Source organism: Taudactylus pleione, unplaced genomic scaffold (genome assembly GCF_031769625.1).
Source record: "Taudactylus pleione unplaced genomic scaffold, aTauple2 ptg003505l, whole genome shotgun sequence".
Lineage (NCBI taxonomy): Eukaryota > Metazoa > Chordata > Amphibia > Anura > Myobatrachidae > Taudactylus > Taudactylus pleione.
Window position 1 is genome coordinate 870,241 of NW_028287850.1, and position 19,189 is coordinate 889,429.

The following is a 19,189-nucleotide window of genomic DNA, read 5'->3' on the forward strand; positions in this document are numbered from 1 at the left end:
GGGATCTAGGTTAATCCCCTGTTGGGTAAATGGGACATATTGAATCCTTTCCAGAATGGGTATTATATCGCGAAGCCAACCGGAAGTGACGTAAAGTCACAGTTTTTGTAGTGTTACACCGTACTTCAAGATTTATTTTAATTATGCAAGCGCTAATTTTAAAGGTAATAAATCTTGATCTCTTTTTGAAATATATATGTGTTGTATCATTAGAAGTATTAGAAGGTATTATAAATTTAATTAAGGACCCGCCTCCAAAGGCCTGGGATTGGCTAAAGGGGTTTCAATAGGGCCTCTCCACCATGTATTCATACACCTTGATAAAGACTGGACACAGTTGAAACGCGTCGGTGGAATAAGAAGACCACCATCATTGGGGACCCTTGGAAGGTTAACCATCTGAAGCCAGGAGGTGCTGTAAAACCCAGAATTTACCCCATCATGCTTTTTTTAACTGGTACGCGGTCATTTTTATTGGTGGAATTCAAATCTAGGTTTTAAATGTTGTCTAAGGCTCTGACCACAGCGCTCGCTCTGAATCAGGGCCCACCTCCATTAAAATGGAGCGTCCCCCTGGAAGCTCGTATAGCTGTGGTTCACCACCCACAGCATATACGAGCGTCCAACAAGATGGTCGCGATGGTCGTGACCATCGCGACCATCGGACTTGCGAGAGAAACCCTGTGGTCGGGTTTCTCAACCACAAGGCCAGGAGTGATTTTGGCTCTATCAGAGCCAAAATCACTCCCACTGACATCACTAGTGATGTCAGTGGGGCCGGCTTCAGACGGTAGGCGTTCCCATAGTAACGCCTCCGTCTGGGAGGCACGCCCACGGAACGCCCACCAAAGGAGGCGTGCTGTCAATCAACATCGACAGCACGCCCCCTTTGGTGCAAGACCCGGAGCGATGGAAAGTCCTTCGCTCGCCGGGTCTCGCGCATGCGAACGACGGAGCTCCCTCCGTCGTGCGCATGCGCAGTGGGGAACATCGACCCACTTGCGAGCGGACTGCCGCTCGCGAGTGGGTCTGAATGACCCCCTATGTGTATAAATTAAAAATACAGTTTTACACTATGGGAAGTTTCCATCTCTGATCTCTTTGAGGTTCAAGTGATGTTGGAACCGGTTTTCAAGGGCATATTCCTGAAGGAATGAAGATTTGCTTGATTTGGGATGAATACAAAGTCTGCTGATTTTCCGTCCAGTTTTCTGATTGTATATCCCAATATTGAGAGCGCTTATTCACTTACCTTTGTGTCGTATACTATTTATGGGGATGTTGCGGGATCCTTTCTGATTTTTAGCTACACCTGGGTCTTAGCACAGAAAATATTTATCTCTATAATGATATAATATGGACAATGATCTGATAAATTGGCTGTGTCTACCATTCAGCCTAACGCACCAGATTGCTATTAATGAGGGTGGTACTCTGCCCTGTTGGACACTGATTGAGGATGAATCAGAACTTTACGATGGCGCTCGCCTGCTAAATTTTGCCCTGGAACACAGACATTTTTTGGCTACGCCTCTGGCTGCCATAATGCATTTGTGCAAAATTGTACAGAACAAATAAAAAGGAATCTCTATATTTAACCCCTTCATTTTCAGCGAGTTTGCAGATTGATGGGGAATTCCTTTTAGTAAATGGGCCTTGGGTGAGGAAAAACAGGCAAAGGGGTAAATATAACAGCCTGCATGATGCCAGCATCGGTAAGTTCCCGGTGACTCAGTCTGATGTTTTAAAGGGGTAATAATTTCAATGGCAAAACCAAACTGGTTTTGCCGTTTAAATGATTGCCCCTTTAAAACATTGGGCAGGCTCACCAGAAACTTGCCTATGCCAGCAACTATCACATATACCCCAAAGTCACCAAAAATACTTCTATTGAATTCTTCTCATTAACACACTTTGCGCAGTCCCCAAAAAAAAGGAGTTACTACACCTCTTGTCATTTATTGCAAGTTTGCAAGCATTAAAAAATCACTTAAGCTGCATACACACGTAAAGATTTTCTGTCCAACCATCCAACTAGTTGATTGGTTGGAATGAAAATCTGGTAAGGAATGAAAGCAAATGACAATCAGCAATTTGCTCCCAAATGCCGGAAATGCCAGCGGTCAGAATCCCAATGCTGTCATCCTGACAGGGTTAGGCTACCGACACTAGTCAGTCAGTATCCTAACCCTCCCTCTCTCCCTACCCGTCCCCCTCTAGTGCCTAAACCTAAACTCCCCCTTTAGTGCCTAACACTAACCCTTGCCCCTAGTGCCTAACCCTAACCCCATCCCTCCTCCTAAGCCCGCTACTTACCATCAGGATGCCGGCGCTGGTATTCTGACAGGTGTCGGGATTCTGGCGCCAGCATCCTAAGCACTGGCATCCCGACTGTCGGGATTTTTAACGGATCCCTCCTCATCATGTCCCGCTTACTGAATTTGATTGTAACACAGCATTTTGAATTTTAAAAGGTGCATACACACACAACGATTTTTTTAACGATTCTCAATAACGATATCATTTATCGTTCAATCGTTGAAAAAATCATTCACTTTCTGAGTTAAAATGATGAACGATTATCGTTCATGCGCGTTCACGTTTGTAGTTCAGTCAGACTGACCAACTCAACGATTTTCAGTAAGGGAATATGCAAAAATCGTTTGTAGTTCAAAAAAAAAATCATTCATTACACTTTTAAAAAAATCTGACCGATAATCTGACAGAAAATCGTTCATAAAATCGTTGGTAACAAAAACATTGTGTGTGTATGCAGCTTAAATGTTCATCTTCAATAAATATCAATGTATGAAGCTGAAAAATTAGGACATTTCCATAACAAATATCTAAAATTTGAGCCCAATAGTTGAATGCATATATGTGACAATTGCTAAAAATTCTGTCCTATTTTTTTTTTTTCCATAACTTTCTAAGAAGTATAATTGGGGAGTTGGGGGGTCGGTTATCTAATCTGTGGGAACTCTGTTATTGTGGAGTACAAACTGCCATAGGTGGAGGTTGGGATTGTTTCAGCATTAGATCTTCACCTATTTAAACAGTGAATGCAGTAGCAATTGACGGAGGACGGACTTTGTGTTTAAAAAAACAAAACAAAAATCTCAAACATAAGCCACTAGCTCCAATAACTCGGGTTTTTGCACGTGAGGGCGCAGTAACCCAGGTCATTTTGCTGTGTGAAAGGGCAGGGTTGAAATAAGCCAACATGTCAACCCTGGTCACGGGAAGGGTTGAACGCGAGTCGATCCCGGCTCGTGAAGTCGATGCAACCCGGGTACCGTTCTCTGCATAGGAAGAGCCGGCCGGCGCTTGGAGATGAGATCATCTTGGAGAGGAGATCATCTCCAAGCGTCGGCTCATCACGCGATGCCGATGGAGTCATCGACCCAGCAATAGTGCCAAGTCGGGTCGCCTGTCTGGCAGGGGTCTCAGCCGGGTGGTGTCCGGGTTGGAAGCGTGAACATAATTCATTGTGCGACCAGGCAATCTAGTGGAAAAGGGGTACTAGATAGGTATCTCCCCTAACAACCAATACACAGAGGCACTGATTCAGAGCAAAAAGCAAGCGCTCGCTCTAAATCAGGGTGGGCGCCTGTTTTTTAACTTGCGGCCTCCTGGCCGCTCACATAGCTGTGGATGACCACCCGCATCGCGACCATCGGGCTTGCGACAAAACCCTTGCGGTAAGGTCTTGTGGCCGCAAGCCCCAGTGGACTTCCTGCTCTAATAGAGCAGGAAGTCCACCTATTGACATCACGAGTGATGTCAGTAGGGCCGCCCACAAATGTTTGCCCACCCACCCCGCCTACAAAACGGGAAGAGCTGTCGAGCAACATCGACAGCCACCCCGTTTGTTGCGAGTGCTTTTTGCGCTCACGCGTGCGCACTGGCCAACCATCGACCCGTTTGCGAGCGGGTCTGAAGCAGGCCCAGAGTTCTGAGCAGGATTTATGATGAAATGATGGTTTGAGAACAATGTAGGGGGTATGACAACCCCAACTATAAACCTGACAAAAGGACATTTGCACCCACAACAAACAAGGGAAATAATTCTTTATTTCCAGTAAAATTCGCTCTAGCAACACAATGTATAGCTTAACCCCTATACAGTCTGCTGCCAGCATTTACAGTTATAGCACATAGAATGAGTGTCTGAAACATTTAATTATTCTCAATTTCATATTAAAAAGGATGATGAAGCAAAACAGGGCGAGTTAAACCACGAACATAGCACAACAAATATATAAAACAAAAAAAACACAAGCATTTAAAATCAGTACAAAGAAAATCAAAAACATAAAAAAAAGTTGAACACATAAATAAGTTTAAATTACAGCAGCATCTCATTTCCTAGATTCCAAATACCCCGGCAGGCAAATGTGACACAGACACCACAGATCTGTGTAGTTTGCAGTCAAAGGTGCCCCAACACGTTTCATATCACGGATACAGGAATGGTCCAAAACCGGTTCCATTTGTGTTTGCGCTAGCTTTCAGACGCACAAATGATTGAAGATGACCAACTGCTAAATGACGTTGCACATAGATGTGGATAGCTTGTCTTCTAATCTTATATGATGGCTGGACATGGTTGTTATAGTAACCATAATACCACAGAAATCTGGCGCGGCTTCCCGACAATGTATCCTGACCTAAAAGTTCAGACTTTCTTAGACATTTAAAATAGAAGGTATTAATTTGCCTCATGCCGTGGTGCGAGTCCATTAGTCCGAGGTCATCCTACATTATAGAGCATTTGCCCTTCAGCTTCTCTGTCTTTTTCTGCTGTTTGGACTTTTTCCCGGCCACCTGAAGACTAACAGTTCTCCTCTTCTCCAAGTGTAGAAGTTCTTGGAACAGTTCCTGTACATTGTAGTTAAGTTTGGCAGAGGTTTCCATGAACGAACACTTCCACTTGTTGGCCAAACTGTTGCCTTCGCTGGTCTGGACCTCCCTCAAGGACTCGTCGCTCTTGTTGCCGACCAGCATGATTGGAATGTTTTGTGTGTCCCCTTTAATCTGGCAAATCTGCTCATATATTGGCTGAAGTTCCTCCATGGACTGTCTGCTTGTCACCGAGTAGACCAAGATGAACGCGTGGCCTTTGGAGATGGACAACCTTTGCATGGCAGGAAACTGGTGACTTCCGGTAGTGTCTGTGATCTGTAACGTGCAGACGTTCTTATCGCAGCTGATGACCTGTCTGTAGGTATCTTCTATAGTAGGGATATAGGTTTCCCTAAAAGTTCCCCGTACAAAACGAAGAACCAGGGAACTTTTCCCAACTCCTGCAGCACCGAACACCACCACCTGGTAGTGATTGCTTTGCTCTGGCATATTGCTTTTCGGGGAAGTGGACCTTAAAGGTTTAGAGGGCTTCCGGCTTGAGGACAGGTATCAGCTGCCGTTACATGCCGAGAGGAGACGGGCACCTGTTGAGGAGTATGGAAAACAGTCAATACAATGCGGAGGAAACAAACTATTTTGCAAAGACTTAAAACACTACCGGTTATTAAATACATATAACTGCAACATCATTTTATCTTCATAATTACTGAATAATATTTAAGAACAGTCCTATGATACTCGTGTCCTTACACTGATAGCGTGTTGCAAAGTGCTTGGAAGTGCTGGAGCTCGGATGTGACTGGTCCAGATGACCAGCTAGCTACATGCTTTGCTCAGAGCTCCATCTGTCAGTCTCAGCAGCATCTTCCTGAAAGGACTTGCAAAATGCACAAGTACAGGGATCCTACCTTGCCTGGGTACTCTGTCTTCTCCCAACGCTTCCTGCGGTCTGGAGGAGGTTTAATTGCTACAGCTCTCACAGACAGCTCAGCCGGATGAAATATAGAGCCCCCTCCCATTCCTCTGTGTTTTTTTCCTTCCATTATTGGTTTTGTATGACATCAGCAAGATTAGATTATTTGTGCCATCTAGTGGATGCCCAAAACTTTGTCTGCTCGTTCCTCTACTCCAGTTAACTGATTTTCGGAAGAAGCTGTTTTACAGCTTCTTGACTAGGACCCCCGACTACTGAGGAGTCCCCAGGGCCAGGATTTCCCAGACCTCTAGCGGACAATCAATACGGTGTTACATTATTACTAATACGGTTTTAGGCCAGTAATTGTGGAAAGGCCACATAGGTTTGACTCTACGGTGAGATCAAATCACATTGCACATAATTGTTTTCATGTTCACTGTCTGTATTAAAATGTGATTGTGTATATAAAACATGGGCTTAATTTTGACTAAATAATATCCAGATATTTTATTTATTTGTATTTTACAAATATGAGAACTTTTTTTTTCTTTTCTTTAGAAGTCAATTAACCTCGCAGTATGTTTTTGTGGTGTGTTGGGGAAGTCAGTGCTCCCAGAAGAAACCACGTAAACTTTGAGAGAAAATACAAACTCCACACATAAAATGCCTTGCTCAGGAATTGAACTCAGGGCTGCGAGGCTATCCGCTATGCCAACCGTGCAGTCCATATTTATACTTTCAGTGGCACGCCACAACCATAAGACGCAGCGTCCGAATGGCCACTCGCGGGAGGGTTCGTTTTAGGCTGCAGGTGGGGCCGATTAGGTTTAGGCACTGAGGGGGTGGGTTAGTTAGGAATAGGGTTAAATTGCAGGAAAAGAAAAAACGTCACGACTGTTTTTGTGTAGACCATTTGAACTTTTCGACCTTTTGTCTGTCGACTTTCTGTACTGTGGACCATCTGGTGTTGACCCATGACTGTCGAAACTTTATATCACACCCAATCTGCAGATCTTTACAATCGAAAAAATTAACAAAATATTGAACCAGGACTAGGTACTAACAAACACATGAGGAGGTAAGAGAGTGCTGCTTAGTATGTACATTTTCCTTATCGGTCGGTGGCTGCTACTGTGAACGGTTCTCTCTTTTCACCTGCATCCCACGATTAATAATATGGCTTTATAGCTCACCAACAACATATAAGGCTGGTACACACAGACATCAAAATACAATGATTGTACAAGAAGGCAAAACCTTGTACTTTTCTCCTGGCTTTTAATAGAGCAATGAAGGTGTGTTCTGCAAGCTCCCCTGCGGCATGACCATACCTCCATATCTGTCCCCATCCTTAAGGAATTGTCCCGATTCATAGACCTTGAAAGAGGCAGATTTTACTCAAAACTGGTGGTTCCTGGGCAGACGGGGCAGTTTGCTTGGATGCAGGGCACGGCTCATTTTATCCAAGCCTCATGTGCCCGTATGTTGGGGAGAGGTGTATAATATACTATGAATTTAGCAAGTTCACCCGTACAACTTCATACCTTTGTACCCAGCCTTAACGCTTGTGAATTTTGCAAAGTTAAAACGGATACAAAGTGAAGTGAGCAATTGTCATGAAGTTTTTGTTTACAGGTTAATTCGCCTAAAAGGGCTTTTTTCTTTATTTTTTAACCCCCCTTGTGGAGAACACTTAGTACATTTGATAGTGGAACGACAATTGCAGCTTCTAGTAGGGATGCATGTTCATCGACACATGCACTATACTAGTTATGGACTAAGAGTTTGATTCAGATCTGCACGCAACCGTCAATATTTACACAGATTGAGCGATTGTTAGCCATTACGCACACACACAGATTGTTATGCAAACAAGCTCGCACAGAGTGATTGACAGGGAGTCAGTGTTTGGGGGGGAGGTAATGGGGGGGTGGTTAAGCAAATGTAGACGTGTGACCATTTACACACGTTCTTGCTCGCAGTAGGAGAGCTCTCTGTGTCTGGAAAGCTGCCATTTGCATGCAGATCTGAATCAGGACCTCTGGGCAGTCGCCGATTACAGGCACTGTGCTAGTTCCTGGCTCTGGGCAGTCGCCGATTACAGGCACTGTGCTAGTGCCTGGCTCTGGGCAGTCGCCGATTACAGGCACTGTGCTAGTGCCTGGCTCTGGGCAGCCGCCGATTACAGGCACTGTGCTAGTGCCTGGCTCTGGGCAGCCGCCGATTACAGGCACTGTGCTAGTGCCTGGCTCTGGGCAGCCGCCGATTACAGGCACTGTGCTAGTGCCTGGCTCTGGGCAGTCGCCGATTACAGGCACTGTGCTAGTGCCTGGCTCTGGGCAGTCGCCGATTACAGGCACTGTGCTAGTGCCTGGCTCTGGGCAGTCGCCGATTACAGGCACTGTGCTAGTTCCTGGCTCTAGGCAGTCGGTGATTACCAGTCCAGGTGCTAGTTGCTGGCTCTGGGCAGTCGCTGATTACAGGCACTGTGCTAGTTCCTGGCTCTGGGCAGTCGCTGATTACAGGCACTGTGCTAGTTTTTGGCTCTGGGCAGTCGCTGATTACAGGCACTGTGCTAGTTTTTGGCTCTGGGCAGTCGCTGATTACAGGCACTGTGCTAGTTCCTGGCTCTGGGCAGTCGCTGATTACAGGCACTGTGCTAGTTCCTGGCTCTGGGCAGTCGCTGATTACAGGCACTGTGCTAGTTCCTGGCTCTGGGCAGTCGCTGATTACAGGCACTGTGCTAGTTCCTGGCTCTGGGCAGTCGCTGATTACAGGCACTGTGCTAGTTCCTGGCTCTGGGCAGTCGCTGATTACAGGCACTGTGCTAGTTCCTGGCTCTGGGCAGTCGCTGATTACCAGTCCAGGTGCTAGTTCCTGGCTCTGGGAAGTCGCTGATTACAGGCACTGTGCTAGTTCCTGGCTCTGGGCAGTCGCTGATTACCAGTCCAGGTGCTAGTTCCTGGCTCTGGGAAGTCACTGATTACAGGCACTGTGCTAGTTTCTGGCTCTGGGCAGTCGCTGATTACAGGCACTGTGCTAGTTCCTGGCTCTGGGCAGTCGCTGATTACAGGCACTGTGCTAGTTCCTGGCTCTGGGCAGTCGCTGATTACAGGCACTGTGCTAGTTCCTGGCTCTGGGCAGTCGCCGATTACAGGCACTGTGCTAGTTCCTGGCTCTGGGCAGTCGCTGATTACCAGTCCAGGTGCTAGCTGCTGGCTCTGGGCAGTTGCTGATTACAGGCATTGAGCTAGTTCCTGGCTCTGGGCAGTTGCTGATTACAGGCACTGTACTAGTTCCTGGCTCTGGACAGTCGGTGATTACCAGTCCAGGTGCTAGTTGCTGGCTCTGGGCAGTTGCTGATTACAGGCACTGTGCTAGTTCCTGGCTCTAAGCAGGCAGTCAGTGATTGCTGGCTCCAGGCAAAATTAATATATAAAAAACAAACAAAACTGTAGCCCTGTTTGCCAGTAAAGTTCTCCTGTAGTGATCAGGACAGGTAAGGGTATGTGAGGCCAAATAATCTTTATAATCTCACTTGTTATAGGTGAGCTGAAGTCTCCAACTCTGAAGTTCATAAATTAGAAACATAGAATTTACATATCCAGAAAAATGTAGATGAAAACTTAAGAACAATAATACTTTGAAGCAACAAATAATAATGGATGGGAAGACTATGGCTAAATGAAAACAAGACTATAAAAAGAAAAAAAAAAAAAAGTACAGTAATATTTCAAATTAAATCAAGCTAAGTTACAATGCAATACAAACAGTATAAAATTCTCCACACTAGCCAATGGGAAGAAGTGATAATCAGTGTAAAATAAAAATAGAGGAACTAATTCAGTGGGCGATTCAATTTTTTCTAGCTCCTGACTAAACTGCACAGGAGCTATTCAATGGTTTACGCGAACAGTCCCTTTCTGGTGCGAGAATGCACTGAATTAGCCGCGTTAAGTAGCCTTTCCCGTGCTAAGTGCTGGTCCGGCCGCAGTTACGGCACTCGCGACCAGCCTGAAAGCTCTACTTAATGCGCATTTTAATTTTACGCAGCAGTTTATAATGGACATAGAGCATGCCCGCCCTCCATGACCCCAAATACATGGTACATATAAAAGGTACAGAATTCAGACTTCTACGTGGATAATTTTCAAACTTCTAGAGAGGAGTAACCATGTACCGATAATAAAATAAGCCCTTAAATATATGTAGAAATTAAATATCTAGGCCGTTGAGAAAAAATATCTATGCATCAAATTCAATAGTCAAGTTCTTATCGCAGATGCAAACATGACATCAATGTAAGGATACCAACAATGGCAACAGAATGAGGACAAACAGGGCCGGATTAACAATGGGGCGACTTGGGCTGCAACTACAGGCCCCACGTGAAAATAGGCCCACAGCCCACAGGAGGCAGAATTTTTATTTTTTTTATTGTGTGTAATATAATATAATATAATATAAATATCACTTTCACTGCAACATAACAACAATATAATATACATAATTGAAAAGAGGTGAAGGACATACTTAACACCTCCCTGATTTCCAACTTCCTTTTAAATCCCCGGTCTATAGCTGGTGACCCCTTCATCGCTGAGGACTGATCTAGCCACTCTTAAATAATACAATCTCCATCTTTGCTGACACAACAAGAATCTAGTGCCCGCGGTTGTGCAGGGAACCAAACTTCAGCAGAACTCAGAGAGTGGCCCTGTGCACAAACCACACAGCTACACTACAGCAATTCTGAATCTACTCAGATTAATGAAAAAATAGAAAAACTCTGCCCCCAAAAATGAGATCAGTTCACCTTTCTTGGGAAAGCACAGGGCTCAGAATTAGTCTTCTAGACCAGAAATGCAATTTAAAATAGGAAAAGACATTTTGAAAACTGTATAAGCACTTTGTACAGACCCTTTATGCTAACAAGTGTAAGTTGTGACTGTATAAGCACTTGTACAGACCCCTTTTTGCTAACAAGTGTAAGTTGGAACTGTGTAAGCACTTGTACAGACCCCTTTTTGCTGGCAGGTGTAAGTTGTAGGCTTTTTCCAGAGCAGGCACTACCTATCAGGATTGTTAAATAATGTATGTAGTGTTTGCAGAGTATGTATAAACTATATACAGACAACATTCAAAGTGAAAGTGGAAAACCCCTTTAAGCGGGATGTAGTAAAAATACAGACGCCCGGGATGCCGTCTGCCGGAATCTAAATCCCGATTTAAGACTACAAGCTGCATACACACTCAACGATTTTTTGAACGATTATCGTTAAACAATATCATTTAATGATAATCGTTTGAAAAAAAAATCGTTCACTTTCTGAGTCAAACGATGAACGATTATCGTTCATGCGCGTTCACGTTTGTAATTCAGTCAGACTTGTCAACCCAACGATTTTCATTGAGTTAATATGCAAAAATCGTTTGTAGTTCAAAAAAATCGTTCATTACACTTTAAAAAAAATCTGACAGATAATCGTTAATAAAATCGTTGTGTGTGTATGCCGCTTAAAGATAGGAGTCCAAATCCCGAGCGCCTATCTTTAGCCCAACGCCGGAAGCCCGACAGACGGCTCCCAGAACGAAGGTAACCGGGGACAGGGTTGGCGTTAGCCGCGAGGGGGGGGGGGGGTGGAGGGTTAGGTTTAGGCACCCCCCGGGGAGGGTTAGGTGGTTAGGTTTAGAGTGCGGGAAGGATGGGGGGGGGGGGGGGGGGGAGATAGGTTTGGGCATCACCCCAGGAGTTTTAGGGTTGGGGGGGGGATGGAGAGGGGTATGGATAGGGTACTTAGCTCGATTCTTCCTGTTCGGGGCTTCCGGCGTCAGCATTTCACCCAGTAGCTATTCAGGCGCTGGGATTTCATACCCAACCCCTTTAAACATCACAGTAATGACTGAGTGACTATCCACATGTTGTTAGAAGTTAACTGAAAGTGATGGTACAATGTATGTGAGCAGGTGTAGCGGCTGTATGTGCAGTTTTATGTACCCCAATTCTGTGCCTAGGGTTGGCAGAGACAGCTACTCCCCTGCAAAGTCAAACAATTGTCATGTTACCAGCAATAATAATACAGGGAGTTATGATAATAAACTAAAGTGAGACTATATGGGAGGAGGATAGTTTCACCTTATTTGCATCCAAGCTGTGAATGTTTGATGGAATACAGGCTGCTAGTGCATCCAAGCTGCTGAATGTTTGGTGCAATACAGGGTGCTAGTGGATCCAAGCTGCTGTTTGATGGAATACAGGGTGATAGTGGATCCAAGCTGTTGAATGTTTGATGGAATACAGGGTGATAGTGGATCCAAGCTGCTGAATGTTTGATGGAATACAGGGTGATAGTGGATCCAAGCTGCTGAATGTTTAATGGAATACAGGGTGCTAGTGGATCCAAGCTGTGAATGTTTGATGGAATACAGGGTGCTAGTGGATCCAAGCTGTTGAATGTTTGATGGAATACAGGGTGCTAGTGTATCCAAGCTGCTGAAAGTTTGATGGAATACAGGGTGCTAGTGTATCCAAGCTGCTGAAAGTTTGATGGAATACAGGGTGCTAGTGGATCCAAGCTGCTGAATGTTTGATGGAATACAGGGTGCTAGTGGATCCAAGCTGCTGAATGTTTGATGGAATACAGGGTGATAGTGGATCCAAGCTGCTGAATGTTTGATGGAATACGGGGTGATAGTGGATCCAAGCTGCTGAATGTTTAATGGAATACAGGGTGATAGTGGATCCAAGCTGTGAATGTTTGATGGAATACAGGGTGCTAGTGGATCCAAGCTGCTGAATGTTTAATGGAATACAGGGTGGTAGTGGATCCAAGCTGTTGAATATTTGATGGAATACAGGGTGCTAGTGTATCCAAGCTGCTGAAAGTTTGATGGAATACAGGGTGATAGTGGATCCAAGCTGCTGAATGTTTGATGGAATACAGGGTGATAGTGGATCCAAGCTGCTGAATGTTTGATGGAATACAGGGTGATAGTGGATCCAAGCTGTTGAATAGTTGATGGAATACAGGGTGCTAGTGTATCCAAGCTGCTGAATGTTTGATGGAATACGGGGTGCTAGTGGATCCAAGCTGCTGAATGTTTGATGGAATACCGGGTGATAGTGGATCCAAGCTGCTGAATGTTTGATGGAATACGGGGTGCTAGTGGATCCAAGCTGTGAATGTTTGATGGAATACGGAGTGCTAGTGGATCCAAGCTGTGAATGTTTGATGGAATACGGAGTGCAAGTGGATCCAAGCTGCTGAATGTTTGATGGAATACGGGGTGCTAGTGGATCCAAGCTGTGAATGTTTGATGGAATACAGGGTGCTAGTGGATCCAAGCTGTGAATGTTTGATGCAATACAGGGTGCTAGTGGATCCAAGCTGCTGAATGTTTGATGGAATACGGGGTGCTAGTGGATCCAAGCTGCTGAATGTTTGATGGAATACGGGGTGATAGTGGATCCAAGCTGCTGAATGTTTGATGGAATACGGGGTGCTAGTGGATCCAAACTGTGAATGTTTGATGGAATACGGGGTGCTAGTGGATCCAAGCTGCTGAATGTTTGATGGAATACAGGGTGCTAGTGGATCCAAGCTGTGAATGTTTGATGGAATACAGGGTGCTAGTGGATCCAAGCTGCTGAATGTTTGATGCAATACAGGGTGCTAGTGGATGGTGCCGAGTTTAGGGAACCAATGATGTAGTAGCCAGCCCTGCACACCCCACTGCTACCATCCACGTTTGGTTAATGGAAAGACACATTCGTCCAGAAGGGAGAAAATTAGTGAATTACAGGTCTTAAAGAATCACAGTTTTTACTTTAATTTAAAGCGGAGTGTAAGCTCTTGGGTATACAAGAACTACGAGTCGCTCAGTAGGAGATATTCCTTGTGGAGCACAGAGGGTTGAGCACCTTCTTTTTACATAACACTTTAAGTAGAAGGAGGGAGTCGATTGCAGACGATGGCCCCTGAGCACTATCGGAATTGCGGCACTTTGCGACCACCAACGTTGGCAATTTTACCCCCCTTTTACAATAGCAGCAATAACCCGCAATAATTATTGAACGCGAGCGTGCAGCAACCCGGGTTACAGTGCAGTGTGAAAGGGACAGGTTGAAATATGTTGGGTCGAGCGACCTGGCATTTCAACCCTGGTCATGATGCTGTGTGAACGGGTAACCCGGGTCCCGTTCACTGCATAGGAAGAGCCGGCACTTGGAGAAGATCTCACCTCCTCGCGCCGGCTCACCACGTAATGGAAGTGGTGTCATCGACCCGGCATTAGTGCCGGTTCCGGCTGCCTGTGTCTGTAAGGGGTCTCTGCCGGGTCAGACCCAGGATGAGCGTGTGAACATAATCCCAGTCAAATATAAAAGAGGTATATGTGTCAGCGAGATACATAAGAGGCAATTGTTGCAAATAATAAACACAAATTAAAGCTAGATACCCAATGTGCAATAATCTGCTGGTCGGTGCCTGTGAGCCGATGAGCAGCAAATACAGTGTGTACACGATCGGCCCGACAACATGCATTTAAAAGTGTCACATCAACATTTATCATTCGGATAGGAATTACTTTGTGTGTATACAGGACATTGGAGGCCATAGGATCAATTTCCGCCATCAGAATTTTTTTATTTTTTTTATTTTAAATTGTGGATCGTTCCTCTTATCTGTCTGGTGTGCACCTAGCTCACTTCTCATTTCTAAATGTTCTGAGTCCCTGTTCACAATGCATGCTCTCCGTACAGCGGGCCTGTCAGCTTCCAGAAAGCGTACATTTGACATAGTTGACATTGTGTACTATGGGCCTGATTCAGATTCGTTCTGAATCAGGGCGGATTTAAAAAAAAAAAAAAAAATGTGCCTCCAGGCCGCTCGCATAGCTGTGGGTGACCACCCACAGCTATTGCGAGTGGCCTGGCGATGGTCTTGAATATCGCGACCATCGGGCTTGCGACGAGACCCATGTGGTAGGGTCTCAGTTCCCGCAAGCCCGAGTGAACGTCCTGCTCTAATAGAGCAGGAAGCTCACTACTGACATCACGAATGATGTCAGAAGGGCCGCCCACAAACGGCAGGCGTTCCTTCGGGAACACCTCTGTTTGTCCAGCCACCCCCCCTCCCCACCTACAAAACGGGGCGAGCTGTCGATCAACATCGACAGCCGCCCCGTTTTCTAGTGAGCCCCGGAGTGAGTGAAGTGCTCACTGGCCGACCATCGACCCACTTGCGAGCGGGTCTCAATCAGGCCCTATCTACAAGCTTAAAAAAACCAAAAAAAACAGCCTAGTACAAGGCTCGCAACCGGGTAGATGGGCCGCACTGCGCGTGCGCAAGCCCTGGAGCGAGAGAGAAACTCTCTTGCTCCAGAGCTAGTTACAAAAGGGGCGGCCGTTTTGTAGGCGGGCCGGGGGGGGGGGGGTGGTTTCCAAAATGGAGGCGTTCCTTAACGCCTACCGTTTTGTGGGCGGCCGCACTGACATCATCAGTGATGTCAGTGGGGAGCTTCCTGCTCGATCAGAGCAGGAAGCTCCCTGGGGCTTGCGAGTGCCCAGACCTAACCTTATTGTCTGGTCGCAAGCCCCGATGATCACGCAAGCCCCGCATCACCCTGGTCGCTAGCTAAGCTGTGGTGGTAACCCACAGCTTAGCTTGCAACCGGGAGGCCGCACAAAAAAAAAAAAAAAAAAAAAAAGAGTCCGCCCTCATTCAGAGAGAGCGATCGCTTCTTGCGACCACCTCTGAATGAGGTCCACAGTCCTCAAGGCTCCCCAACAGTTCAGGTTTTAGAGATATCCATGGTTGAGCACAGGTGGTTAAATCAAATTGACTGAGATACTAATTAAGTCATCTGCGGTCAAGCATGGATATCCTTAATACCTGGACTGTTAGGGTGCCTTGAACTTGAGTTTGGGAACTTGTAGCATAATATATCATTGCTCCATATATGCAAATGAAACACTTGTTTTAAAGTCACACTCATGCAGAGTTCCTCCTGTGTCACATCGAGCAGGAGGGGGCTGTAAGTAACCCCATGGGATGAGCATCATCCTGACTTTGGCAGAGTGGGGGGTAAACTTACATTTTTTTTAAGCACATACTTTGTGCAGAAGGATTTATGTAATACCCGTATTCGCTAACCCACAGGTTCTCAAACTCGGTCCTCAGGACCCCAAACAGTGCATGTTTTCCAGGTCTCCTCACAGAATCGCAAGTGAAATTATCATATTCACCTGTGCATCTTTTAAAATGTGTCAGTAAGTTAAGGGCCCCATATATCTGCGACGGATTGCTGCGATCCTGCGCCCCGGCATCGCAGGATCGCAGAAATCCAACATGTTGGATTTCACAGATATGACAATCGACAATCACGATCAAAAAATGATGATTGTCAAATTGGTGAAATTTAACATGTGAAACTTCAGCGATCCTGCGACAGATCACTGAACATCGATGGTCCCCGGACAGCATTTCCGACCGGCGGATCGACGTTTCACATCTGATTGCAGGATTGCGATGATCCATCACAGATGTATGGGTACCTTAATGAATAAAACTGTGCACCTGCTAGATGACCTGGAAAACCTGACCTGTGTGGGGTCCTGAGGACCGAGTTTGAAAACCCCTGCACTAACCTGACAGGTCCTGACCACCTGAGGCTTAGCCAACTGTTGCCTCTCACTCTGAGCCCGATCCACTAAGGAACGCAATATAGCGTACGCACGCAGTTCAACTGCGATAGTATGCTAATCCACAGAGATCGCAATGCAAACTCAACACGACATAAGGACGCCCACTTCACCTACACGCACATCCGTAATGGTTAACAAGACTGTGAAAACATCGGTACAATGGAGTACCATCGGATCCAAACGCAAATTTAAGGTAGGTAAGAACTCATTCACGAATTACTAACTTCAGCGCACACTATGAGGCTCAGGCTGCGTATGGCATCGCAATGGATAATTTATGCACGCCCATGCAACGGCATTGAAACGCATTGACACGCCTGCACTTGCCCGACCCCTTCCCTCGTCACCACCCACAAACGGCACTTCTGGTCAATCACCCTGCGATGGGTCTGCAGACTCGGTCACAGTGGCTGGTTCGCTCACTGCGATGTGTACGCATGCACAGTACGCAACAATGGCCCGACTGCGTGCGTACTAGCAAGTGCGTTTTTGCTGAATCAGGCCCTCTGATGCAGGACTACATGCTGATACTTATTGTTCCACAGCAGCTGTGGAGGAACCAATTGGCGAATTTAAGAACCTCAAATGCAGAGCCTGAGCGCATAATAGGACTTCTAATGTAGTTCATGCTGACTGCCTCTGCTCTAGACTCCTCCAATAAGAGCCCAAGGTTGCCTATGGAGACGTGTATGTGCAGTACACTATATGACATAAAGGATGATGGTAATAATAATAATAATAATAGCAACAATAATAATAATTTGCATTTACATAGAAACATATAATTTGATGGCAGATAAGAACCACTTCGCCCATCTAGTCTGGACCCTTTTTAACCTAAAAGGTAACCTCAAACCCTATTTGATCCTTAGTAAGAATATCCTTAGATCTATCCCAAACATATTTAAATTGCTCTCCTGTATTAGCCTCTGCCAGCTCTGATGGGAGCCTGTTCCACTTATCCACTACCATGTGAAGTCATTTGTCCTCCCCGCATTATACTAAGAACTGAATGCATGACTGATAATGAATGCATGACAGATAATGAATGCATGACTTCCAGTAGTGTGACATGACCCTCCCTGGAGAGAGGCCAGAGACAGTGTGTAATGAGGAGGGACCCCTGCAGCTCACATCTGCCTCTATCTCAGGGGCAGTCAGTGCCTGCTCCATGTGCTCCCCCTAAGCTACAAAGCTGCCCACCTTCCCAGCACTGCCCCTGCTGCTATCTCAGCTCATGTGAATTAACAGCAATAGCACCACTTACCTGGAGAGGTCGGTGGGACTGGAAAATACAAACTGCAAACTGCGGGGTTGTAGCTCACCCTGCAAAATCCAAGGACAGGGCAATTCCATTATGCATCCCTTGTAGAGGGGTTGCTGGATTGGGAATACCCAGCAGCGTCAGATAAACGCCCTTCCATTCGCTTTGCACATGACTCAGTGCACTGGCTCCCTCTCAGCTTGCTATTGTTATACTAAGAGCCAATGGCACCGCACCTGCGAACTCCAGCATGAAGTGGGCGTCAGAGACTGGACACCCCCCCACGTTTCATTCATGTTTTGCAGAAGTGGAACATCCCATTCATGCAGCTGATGCAGAGGGAGAGTGAGTGGGGTTAACTCCTTGCGCGCTGGAGAGATGTGTGGAGCACATGGTGGGTTGTGCTGGTTTTCTGGCTGCCTGCATCACTCAGGGGGTTAATGGTGTTGGTGTAAAAAAACCTCGGGCTGTTTATTATTCATGTGTCATTGCCAATGTGTTCATCATGGAGGGGGGCAGTTTTAAGGACCTTATTTTTGGTCCAGGCCCCCTCACACCTGCACAAAGTGGGGGCTGGCACAATCAATTTTCCATGACCAATGTGCAGCCCATATGTGACCTTTGTGAGTAAGAGATGTTGGATGAGGCGGCACAATACAGTCATTACATGAATCAGATTAGTGATGAGTGGGTGAGTGGTCTGCAGCAATTATAGGGGGGGTGTGCAGGCTGGATGGATGCACTGACCGGCCCCTTCCCCTGATGAGGAGACTCTATTCTCTGCCTTGTGTTTGCATTTATTATCACTGGTGCAGATGTTCTCTGTGTAACACGCGTCCGTTATGACGTCATGAACATGCCCAGGTGCTGCTATATATAGCTGCATTGTATCTGCTCCTCGTCTCTCTGTAGGAAGTCATTGCGTGGTTGTTCGGTACATAAATACATATTAACTCAATTGGCAATATAATAAATCTGCACAGCACAGACATAATTGGCATATGAGAGAATGGAATTGACCAGGGAGACTGAAAAATCAGGGACACAAAGAAAAAAAAAAAAGTTGACAAATAAATATGTTTGGCTGTGAATTTATCCAGGCAGTGTGCGGGATGTGGTGAGCATCGCATCCGCAATGCGGTACATCCCGCCTCTCTTCGGGTACATACCGCGGTTGATTACCGCTGTACGTACCTAGAAATGCGGTGTACCTGAAGATGGCGTTACCCATCGGGGCGAAGCACCAGAATGCATCCCATTCCGGTGCTTAGTACATATGGGGTATGTGATAAAACCCTTGAAAACAGCATTTAGGGGGGTTTTACTGCATTTTCCCCCTTAGTACATCCCACCCAATGTAAGGAATGGCTTGGAAATGATGGCCGCCAACCCTCGACGTTCCCGATTCAGTAGAAATTTTTTTTTTCTATTCAATATG

At 46.0% G+C, this 19,189-nt stretch overlaps 1 protein-coding gene across 2 annotated transcripts; it reads right to left on the bottom strand.

The window, feature by feature from the left end:
• Positions 1-4,089: 4,089 nt before the first annotated feature.
• DIRAS3 (DIRAS family GTPase 3) lies at positions 4,090-17,943 on the bottom strand. Of its 2 annotated transcripts, none has more exons than XM_088466539.1 (2): positions 17,755-17,943; positions 4,090-5,450 (listed from the first exon to the last, which is right to left on the bottom strand). In XM_088466539.1, exon 2 carries the CDS (start codon positions 5,353-5,355, stop codon positions 4,759-4,761), a length of 597 nt encoding a protein of 198 aa, XP_088322665.1. In that variant the 5' UTR covers positions 5,356-5,450; positions 17,755-17,943; the 3' UTR covers positions 4,090-4,758. The 2 variants fall into 2 exon arrangements, with proteins under 2 accessions (XP_088322665.1, XP_088322666.1); XM_088466540.1 differs by lacking the exon at positions 17,755-17,943 and adding an exon at positions 5,775-5,855.
• Between the last annotated feature and the right edge of the window lie 1,246 nt (positions 17,944-19,189).

Coding starts and splice junctions, on each gene's coding strand:
- DIRAS3 (XM_088466539.1), bottom strand. CDS start 5,355: ATGCCAGAGCAAAGCAATCACTACCAGGTGGTGGTGTTCGGTGCTGCA.